We start from the raw sequence: 10803 nt of genomic DNA, 5'->3' as shown, positions 1-10803 counted from the left end.
TAGTCTTCCTCCTCATTTTCCTCATGTAAGGAAGAAGTAATTCAAGAAGGTATCTCATAAGAAAAACAGTAGGACTTCCATTGAGTACTCTTTAATTGCTGGGTGGCAGGAGCATTCAGCCACCTGTGAGTGATCTGTCCTCTCTTGGCCAGGCTGGCACGTATCTCACTTAGTATGTTCAGTACCCTGTCCCAGTCCACTCTGTCTTGAATGTGAAGACCCCAGGCTCTTCCAACTGTGTTTCACCAAAAGCACACCCAGTTGCATGCTTGGATTGTGAGTGTACAGGCAGATGGTTTACACATGCAACAGGTTTCTACATGGATGGTACTCAAGAATAGCGGAATGATCTGTTTGCATGCAACCATGCTGCTCTCCACTCTGGGAAATCCCTTGGTTTTTACAACTCTCCTTTTAGTCCAAACTCAGATTCATAGTTTTGACAAGATTTTCTTTAGAATCATCCGACATGGCTGTCCAGAAGGGCAGTTTGGAAGTTTCTGCTAGCAGATTACCAACATTAGGTGAGAGTCACTTGTTGATCTTCATTTAAAACTTATCATTTTGTTCATGAAACTTATCTGTCAGATATATATATAGCTGTATTTTCTGAAATCCGACAGAATTTTAAAAACTTCCGACACACGCAGTGGTCGGCCAGGTGGTTAGTACCCATTCCCGCCGCTGGGAGGCGGGTATCAGGAACCATTCCCATTTTCTATTCATAATTTTTCTGTCGCCAGTGCTGAAAACACCTGTTTTAGTACCTCCGTCTTAGGATTTTGGAAACTTCATTGCCGCTAAGTATCCTAATTGTCTTTTGATTTATTTACTTGGATTTGTGGCTAGGCATACGCTATCTTAAATTGATTTGAATTTGATTCATTTTTGCATAAGATATCTGAATCTAGTTAGGCTAGTTTCAGAGGGGGTTGTCTGTAAAGATAGGGTGTGGCTACCGAAAGCTTCGGTAGATCCGCACTTGGTATGCACGAGGGGTATGGGTCTTGCTTCTTTGTTGAGATTTGTCATGTAAGGGGTGTGAGACTTTGTCTATTCCGTAAGGAAGACGTATGATTCGTATGTACGCAATTAATCAGTAAACATGTCTAATTCCGTAAGGAAGACGTATGATTCGTATGTACGCAATTAATCAGTAACAAAAGTCAGGGTAGTGAACCTGCTAACCTTCCTGTAGGCTTTATTTTGCCTAACCCTGTAGTATGGCCTACGGGCTATGAATATGTCTGCGAGAGGTGCTCGCTCTCCTTCATTGCTGTGAAGAGTGCTACTTCTGTAATTGTTACTCTAACCCTGTAGTGTTGCTTCTTCGGGCCCTAAAACAGTGTCTGTAGAGGAATTGCCCTTCTCTGATACTCTTCGATTAGTAACTCTTAGAATCGAAAGTGCTTGCTTTAAGAGAGCAAAAGTGAAGTGCAGAAGTGCAGTGATACCCCTTGTGTAGTGGAGGGTGCGCCAGATCGGCCTCGTTTCGCCTCTAGGCCGGGACCTCTGCTTGACTCCCAGGACACCCGGGGAGAGAGATGTCGAAAGCCGAAGGAAGGGCTACAAGGAACCCCCACCGATCTGGCGTGCCTTCGGCAGTATCTGATGAAACTCCCCAGACTACCAAAAGTGCGTGCGTGCACGAATCCTGAAGGATGCTTCTCGTCCTCCGAAGCGTCCCTCCCCGTGCAGGGGTTGGAGCTTTCGGAAGGACTCGCGCCCTCTAAATAGAAGCTTTATAGAAGAGGACGCTTCACGTCCTCTCTCTCTCTCTCGTTATGCGTTTCAGTGAGAAGTAAGAAGGCGAACGTCGCCTGAACACGTGTCCCTCCGTCCGTCTTTCCACGAGAAATACGTAAAAGAAGTCATAGTAGCAGGACGCTGAGAGCGGAACGTCCAAGCTTTATTACTGTGAGAATAAGAAGGCGTTCCCTCTCGACTTGGACGGGACGCGCGGGTGCACGCCAATGCGCGCGCCAGTGGACGCCGAGCGTGCACCAGCGCACGCCATGTGTGTCGCCTGGCTTAACGTTTCTGTTGAACTCTTCAAGCTCTTGTTCAGATTTGGGCCATAAAGAATTTTTACCTCTACCTTCGGTGATACCTTCTACCTCACCTGCAAAGAATGTGAAGTAGGCAGTGCTTTGGAAGAAGCTTAAAGTGAACAGACAACTTCTTCTTCGAAAACCCAGCAAGACATCGTGGGTTTCGTGAATTCAAGAGGTCTCTGTCAATTAATATTGCTTTTCGCATAGGTGGATGGGAGTTAAGGAAAGCTCATGGAAGATCGTTTGCTCTACCGCAGTCAAGACTTTGTGATAAGGCAGTTATGGGTTATGTAAAAGCTCGACGTCCTACACGTCATGACGCTCGACTACTTTCGGTAGGATTCTTGCAAAAAGCACTCATCAAGAGGACGCTCTTCAGGAAAAAGCGCAAGACAGGACTTCCTTTGCCATACTGCCAATAAATTTAAGTTGCAAGCTTTTTAGTCCATCTGGAAAGGGCTTTTCAGATGATAGATTTTGTTAGTTCCTAAGTTCGGGACTACGCTGCCGAAGTTGAACATCGGGGTCCTACCTGCTGAAAGCCCAGTCTCTTATCAGGATTCTTGCCCCCTTCCTCTGTTTGATACAGGAATCGGAAAAAATAATATGCTCGACTGCCTGGATTACGTTTTGTCAATTCAGTGATTTTCCCCCATTGACAATATACTATCGTTTTGTCAAGTAAGTGGGTATCCCCTCATTGACAAAATATCTCTTTGTCCCGTAAATGGGTTAGTTCTCATTGACAAACATCTCATAACTTTATATTGCGTAAGCGGATAAGCTCTTATTGACAAGATTCGGAAGAGCTCTCATTCATCATTCACAGACTCGTACAAGAAATAGACTTGTAGACTACGTCAATGACCGCTTATGTCCAGTAACCATAAGAAGCTTGAGCTGTCTGCTTCGATTCTCTAAGTTTTGTTCATGAAACTTGCCTGTCAGATATGTATGTAGCGTATTTCCGAATTCAGCTATATATAGTCTGCCAGGTAAGTATGAACAAAACTTTATTGTAATATAATATCATATTTTGCCTTGCGTTATTTTACTACTGGTTGGTTGAAGTCATATACGCTTGCTGTAGTTACCTCTTCGGATGGCAAACCGAGAGGTCTATTGTCTATTATTTTAAGGACATTAATCGTTACTCCCCTGCAGCCTTCCAGGAGTTTCTGATTTATCTTTTACCGTTGTATGGTAGTGTTCTGACGACACAAATGCATCTATATATTTAGCGTTTCTGTTTCGCTTAAATATACCAGCTTGAGAGTCTCTTTCTGCTCAAAAAATAACGGACCTATTTCTTCGTAGAATAGGGTAGCTGGCAACCCAGACATAAAGTTAAGAGACGACGTTCGTAAGCTGATGCTGCTGTTTGTCCTCCAGTCCAAAACGAGCCAGTACCGCTTCGGCGCTGTCATGCGCGTTAGGTTACGTTCTCTCTCTCCTGCGGGATTGACTGACTAACCGTATCTCTGTGCTGGCGGTGGCCGTACTCTCCTCCGCGGGATTGACTGACTAACTGTATCTCTGTCCTACAATCACGGACTTTAGCCTAAGATTGAGGGGATTTCTTACGTGAATGAATAAACATTGCATTCGTTTTGCCTTACTATGTTCACAGAGATATCTCTTAATTCTTTCGGTGCTCGTTACCGCACGGTATAGAACTACGAGTCTACCGCAACATTGCACTTTTTATATGCTCCTCCTGCTTAGGCAAAGCGCAGCCTTATTAGGGAAGTAAGCATACTCGGGGAGGAATGGATGAGCTTGCTGGGGACCATTTCCTTCCTGAAGAAGTTTGTTTCCTGAGTAGACTGCAATTCAGACCTCCACAGTTTGTTTGTTGTTTTTTTTTTTTTTGTTTTTTTTTTCCCTACCGGGAAACTGAAATATTATTCAAGATCTAGGAATGGTTCTGACATCTCTCAGTGCGTCTATCACCTGAGGTGATAGAAAGAAGGTGCCGGACATCTGGATAGGGTTTCAGATGTCCTGGATCTAATCTGAAAGAAGTAGAAGCAATTCGGTCGTCCCTCCAGTCCTCGAAACGAGTTTTTGGAACAGTGGTCCAGATCAACTCTGATATTCCACAGCTCTCTCATATCTTAAGAAGTACTTCTCTCGGTCCCTGTTCGAGTTTACAAGAAAGAGCCTATTATAACAACAGGCGTAGAATGTAACGATCCTCTAGAGGTTCGTTACAAGATTGCAAAAGTCCGTACGAATCGTCTCGATCAACGGCAGCAACTACTGACTTCCGAGTGGAATCTTTCTTTAGAAGTATGTTGAGAGTTGTGGAGACTTTAGGGACGCCCTTTCATTCTTCTCTTCGATATGTTGAGGACGAAGAGGCTTCTTCTTCTCTGCTCCCTTATTCTCGAAATCCAGGGGGGGATCGGTACCATTAAACGCCATCCTATGATATTGAACGGGGATGGATGTTTAGTCTCTTGTTTTCCCCTTTTTCAATCGTTAGGAAATGTAATAAGAGGATTTATGACGTCACAGGGAGCGACAATGACGCTGATCGCCCCATGTTGGCCTTCAGGATCCTGGATTCACAGAGGTCACGTCCTTCCTAGTTCACTTTCCAAGGACCTTTTCCGAAAGAGTCGGTCTACTCTAACTCGAAAGGTACCTATAACCTCTCCGCTCTGAGTCTGACTACGTTCAGACTATCAAGATGTTGACAGGAATAAGATTACCGTCTTCCCTTTCCATCTGAAGAATGGGATAAGCTGGCAGTCACAACTATTAAAGAATACGCAAATATGTTGTTGACAGCCTTTGGGCTCAGAGAATTGCTTCTGTCAAACAACAAAGCCCTTCACAATCTTTGAGTTTGTGGAATTTCGAAACTCGCTCACCATCTACTTTTTGTCTCACCTGTTTTCTCGGAGTCAGACACTCGTGCGAGATCAGGCGACATAGTAGCCCTGAGTTTCTTGTTGACGAAGTCGGTTGCGTTTATACCACCCCCGATGATCGTTGTAACATGAGACCAGGTTGGGGACTGTCAGGCATTCTTCTTGGACTGAATCGCCTTTTTGCTCCTCGCTCCTTTCTCCTGGCACCAGAAGCTCGGGTCAGGAGTTGCTCAGGAGTTGATTCGCTGACGACGTTGGGTTGCGTTGATACACCCCCAAGGTTTGCTTAGATTGAATCGCCCAGGGAGTCCAGACACTCGTCCTTCAGCGAAGAATAGTGCCTTATGGTCTTCAGGGTACAGCCTTGCTGTCCTTGATTCGTCTGACTGGTCAACTGGTCGGTCACCTGACTTTAGTACAGATGGACTGACTGTGCATGTCCAGATCGAAGCTTTCAATATGGAACTTAGACATAGTCTGAAGTTCTTGATGTCAAAGCATTCGAACCTCTCCTACCTGTTAACTTCTTGCATGTGATCAGGAAGGCCTTCTTCTAACCACCCTAGATACGACAAAGAGGGTTAGTGAGATTTTAAGCCATCGTCACAAGTTTTGGCTTTAGAGAGAACAAGGCGGTGTGCTCTCTAAGCCTTCCGTTGTGGCCTAAGAATGGAAACCGTTTTGTCCTTGGCCAGGAGCTTGGAAGCAAGGATGGCACAAGTTAGTGGGCAGGAGCCAGAGAGAGTCTGTGCCCTGTCGGGTCTCTCAAGTTTTATCTACATAAAAACTCAAGAAAGTCGAAGTCATTCGGGCAATCTGCAGTGTTCCGAAAAAGACCAGACTTGTCCATATCGAAGAACACCCTGGCTTTAGTGTTAAGGAGCTCTTTCAAAAATGCTCCTTCATTGTGTTTGCACAAAGATTTGAAATCTTTTTATCTGAATACTCACGAGGTGAGGGCGCGGCCTCGGAAGCATTTCAACAGAGCATGGCACTCTGCAACATCCTGAGTACCATGTTTTAGCGAAGCAACTCTGTGTTCACGTCACACTCCCTGCGAGATGTGAAGATGGCATATGAGATCTGCTGCTCGCTAGGGCCATACGTGTCTGCAGACACAATCTTGGGGGCAAGAAGTACCACTCCATCCTATCCTGTAGAAAATGGTTAGGAAGAGCTGTTAATTTAGTTGTTGAGTCGCCGACAACGGCGACTTCTTAACTCTTAAGCCTTAGTTAACACACCTTAACTTTGGCTAGGTTGGTCAGGTGGTGATATAATTATATTTATATATATTTATTTTACTTCTTAGCCCTCATGATATGGTCAATATGGTCAATATGGTCTAGTCACGTCGTGGTCTCGCCCCTGTTGACAGATCATCTGGAGTGCACAAGCTATATAGGTCTCTACCTCGCTGGGCAAACTCTAGTAGCACAAGCAGACTTACGTGGCAGTAACACGAAGCCAGCTATGCTAACAGGTGGAACCAAGATGTAAATCATCTGCATGCATTTGTTTCCCAAAATCCTTCTATTCTGTCCCTTCCCACCTCCAACGGTGGGATTCAGCTATATATATATCTGACAGGTAAGTTTCATGAACAAAATGATATTGTTATGATACAATAAAGTTTGTTCATATTTACCTGGCAGATATATATAATCAAGTACCCACCCACCTCCCCTCAGGGGACAGTGGAAATAAAAATTATGAATAGAAAATGGGAATGGTTCCTGATACCCGCCTCCCAGCGGCGGGAATGGGTACTAACACTGGCCGACACTGCGTGTGTCGGAAGTTTTTAAAAATTCTGTCGGATTTCAGAAAATACAGCTATATATATATCTGCCAGGTAAGTATGAACAAACTTTATTGTATCATAACAATATCATGTTTTCTCTGCATTAGTTTACTAGCCTTTGCCCTGTCCTCCACAATCCCTGCATCCTTGTCTGTTTGGTAGATAGTTATATAAATGTTTGATGACATTACAAATTTTGTTATCAAAATTGGTTATTTTTTGTAATTGACATTCATTGTACCCACCCAGCTTCCCCAGTTCAGTGAGCACAGAACTAACCGAGGCTTGGAAAACAGAGCTGCTCTGTTCTTACCTAGCAGAGGAAGGAAAGTAAAAAAGGCACAATAAAAATTGTTCTCACAATTGCTGAGCAAGCCTGCAACTCAAAATTAATAGTTTATATAAGTAGCTTACCAAGTACTATGTACATAATTACATAGCTCTGATTATGTAATATCTTGGTAAGTACTTATAAAACTATTTTATCATAAAAATGTCATATTTTGGAATAATTTTACCTTTGCTAAAGTGTGTGAAACTGCTCAACACACTTTTTACTGGATCACCAGCTTGTGTGTTATGATGTATGATCTGCCTAGGACTTCCTTTCCTATATGCTAAGTTTTTACTTCTGTGCAGGAGTAAGACTAGTAGTTGCTCGAGAAATTTCTGAGACATTTGACAATGGCATAATGTACTTTTGCCTAATACATATAGCTTTCTCAAAAGTTGGTCTGCATACACAAAAACTTAAGCTTATTTTAAAACACAGGCACGTGATAATTGTGTAAAATACAGGCCGATGTTCATGGTGATTATAAATATTTTTCTCAGTTTGAATCTTATATTCTTAATTGATAGGTAAATTCTGTTTTCATTTCAGCACCAACATGAGTAAAGATAAGGCGTGTGGTTTTTGCGGAATTGGAGCACAAAGAGAACTAGAACTTGGGGCATTGCACACTTTAGCTGGTGTCTCTGTCCATTGTTTTTGCCTGGTAAGTATTGTACATTTTAGTTTAATACCTTTTATAACCTAAGCAGTAGGCTCTGACTACAGGTAAATCTTGAGAGTTATGCATGCTAAACGAAACAGAACAGTGTATGGGGATTTAGTTTACTGTATATAGAACTTTGGTATACAGTTGGTTTTGGGGTGCTTAGAATGAATTCCAACAAGTTTTACAAGTTAGTGGCAGTTTCATTAATTAATAGTACAGAATTTGGGGAGAAAATTGCAAAAATATATATATAGTTGAAACACTCGCCCAAAGCTGAATATTGTAGTTAATGCTTGCCAATAGTTTCTTTGGTTTAAATATTTATTAGCATGTGAATTATTTGAGATAAATGACTCCATTTCGTACCACATATTTGACGAGATGACTATTTGATTTTGTTTGTGGTTTGCCATAGTTGAAAAAAGATTTAAAGGCTCTCAAATAGCAAAGTATGTACCTCATGAACAGAATATTTTAGTTTTGCAACAGATGCAGTCTTCTGTATCAAACAGTATCTAGCATGAAATTTTCTTCTTTCAGTTTTTTTCCAGCGGATTAGCTCAGAATGGAGAGGAGGAGGAAGGAATTTTGGGTTTTCTGATTCCTGATATTCAGAGAGAAATAGCGAGGGGCAAAAATTAGTAAGTAATTTTGTATTAGTTTTAATGCTTTTCTTTTGCAGTTTGTCTTTTGTTTTATTGAGTTACAGTATATTAGTAAATTCAAAGGATGCATTGTGAAGATGTTAGATATAGACTAATTGTTAATTCTAACAGGAATTGCACAAGAAAGAAAAGAGTGCTGAGATCTCATTTAACTTCTAACATCATGAGGGAAAAACTAACATTGAAGTGATGATAATCATCAAATATTCCTTTTTTATTCCTTCTGATATCCTTTTGTATTCCTTCTCAGAATTGCTGTAAAAAAACAGTTGTAGTTTAATGGTACTTGAAAGTGGTTTCAAGTTGTTGTTGTGTGTTTGTGGCACTTGCAAAAAAAACTGATAGATTATTCTGGCAAAAGCACCTTTCTATTTGGCATTAAAAATAAGATGCAATTGTTATTGCCATAATTGGTAATGTCTGGGGGATTAGCAATGCAATTAGCAACAATCAAAGATGCTTATTGCATACAAGAACATTTCTACATAATAAAAGTGATCCAACTGCTTGGATATGAAAGGAGCACAACAGGAAGAGTACCCCTTTTGAGATCTTTAGGTATTTGTGGATTATTTGAGTGATACCACCAGCACAAGCAGAGGCTTTTAGGACTGAATAACCACTGGCATTAATAAAGGGAACTAGGGTAACCACGTCTTTTGATGATTTGTCACTATCAGCCTCTTTTTCATCTTTTGAAATACATACCTTGCTCAACATCACCCCAGGTTCATTTTCAGCTGCAGGATTCTATCTGGTAACCTTATGTAAGAAAGCTGTCTTGTCAAAAACCTATAATTGCCTTTGGATTCCACTTTTCATAGCGCATTCACTACCATTGTGTAGTAGTTTGTTTCTTTCCATTAAAAGAACGAACTCATTTCTTATAAGGTGTAACAGAACACCACATTTTATATTTTATCCATTAGTGGGTGCTAAATAATACCTCTGATTTACTAGCAGAATGAATAGAAATACTAGTTTTCATGAGTTTCTCATCTTGTAGAGATTGTACAAATATAAATGCGAATAATTTAAGCATTTTCATTGTTTATTTTCTCTCTCTCTCACTCGCCATGATCAAGACAAGTCCAGTTTTATGCTAAGCCATATGGGTAATTTAAGGTTTTTTTGATACCTTAGGACACATTTTGCTAACAGGCACAGTAGTGAGTGTGATTTCAGGGGAAGGAGCTTTGCTCATGGAAAGTGCTGTATTTACAGTGGATTATTGCAGAACAAATGTTGAACTCTATTTTTCTTTGCCTTTCTCGTATCAAAGCCGAAGTCCTCTTAGGATTTCTTTCAGTTAGCATAAAGAAGCATTTTTTTTAATTACAGTATCTGGAAAAAGGGCATTGATGATGATGATGGTCAGATTCAAACCATTGCAGAAGTCTTGCCCCATCAGTTGGGTGCGAGATGTGTCAAGTAAAGAACAAAGTTTTTGAAACTTATCAATTATGATAAGAAATAAAGGTCATGTTCCCGCCTGAGGAGCATCCCTCACTTTCTTGGAAGTCCAAGATTCTTTTTTTTTTATACAAGCAAGTACTATTGAATTTTTTTATAATGTAGCATCATATGGAAGGCAAGAGACACAAGTGCACAGTTTCTATCTTGTCTTTAAAAGTTTATTATAAAAAAAAGTCTTTCATGTATTGGTGTCTTGTCTTTTCAGCCATGTACTAAAATAATCTTCCATGTATTGATGTCTTGTCTTTTCAGTCATGTGCATATTGTGGAAAGAAGGGTGCAACAATTGGTTGCAGCGAGAAGAAATGCCGTCGAAGCTATCATTATGCCTGCGGGTTGAATCATAATTGTCTGTATAGATTCTCAGGAGACTTCAGGTTTGTATAACTCTTCAATCTTTAAATGAATTAAAATTATGCCCTTCAGAAATTTGGTTTTGTCGGTGACTAGAAGTGCTATACTAGATACCCTTCAAAATATATTGCCCTAAAAATATGTATAACAGATTAAGTTAGTTTTGCAGTGACCCTTCACTTATAATAGCCTGACTTATGGTCATGGCATGCTGTGCTAAGACAATCATTAAGGTGAAAGAGTGCTACAGAATTATGGGGTTAAATTTTTTGTACTACTAGTATTACTTTATTTTGCTTTTAATAATTTTAAAAGCCTGTTAAATTAGAGAAATATATTTTTCTATTTTGTTGTTGCAGATCATACTGCCAAAAACACCGAACATACCAGCAAGGAATAGCCATAGGTCAGAAAGTAGAATGTCCTATATGTATGGATGAACTAATTGCTGATCCTAAGAAAGCTGTTTGGTCTCCCTGCTGTAACAGAAAGTGGTTCCATAAAATATGTATACAGGTAAGTATTTTTGTTTAATCACAAAACCCATTATTTTTAACTAGCCAAAATTAT

General features: G+C 40.7%; 1 protein-coding gene across 1 annotated transcript in view; it reads left to right on the top strand.

Annotated features, from left to right (window-relative positions):
* The first annotated feature begins 469 nt into the window (after positions 1-469).
* The window catches only part of LOC135204004 (uncharacterized), a 43440-nt gene continuing 33106 nt past the window's right edge, over positions 470-10803 (top strand). Inside the window, exons 1-7 of the mRNA XM_064233927.1 lie at positions 470-524; positions 7377-7431; positions 7621-7735; positions 8279-8379; positions 9745-9834; positions 10095-10256; positions 10593-10749. Of these exons, the coding sequence (XP_064089997.1) occupies positions 470-524; positions 7377-7431; positions 7621-7735; positions 8279-8379; positions 9745-9834; positions 10095-10256; positions 10593-10749 (735 nt within the window). The remainder of the gene's footprint in view (positions 525-7376; positions 7432-7620; positions 7736-8278; positions 8380-9744; positions 9835-10094; positions 10257-10592; positions 10750-10803) is intronic.

Source organism: Macrobrachium nipponense, chromosome 44, assembly GCF_015104395.2.
Source record: "Macrobrachium nipponense isolate FS-2020 chromosome 44, ASM1510439v2, whole genome shotgun sequence".
Taxonomy (NCBI): domain Eukaryota; kingdom Metazoa; phylum Arthropoda; class Malacostraca; order Decapoda; family Palaemonidae; genus Macrobrachium; species Macrobrachium nipponense.
The sequence above is the reverse complement of the archived record's forward strand: the minus strand, read 5'-3'. Positions and strand labels throughout refer to the sequence as shown.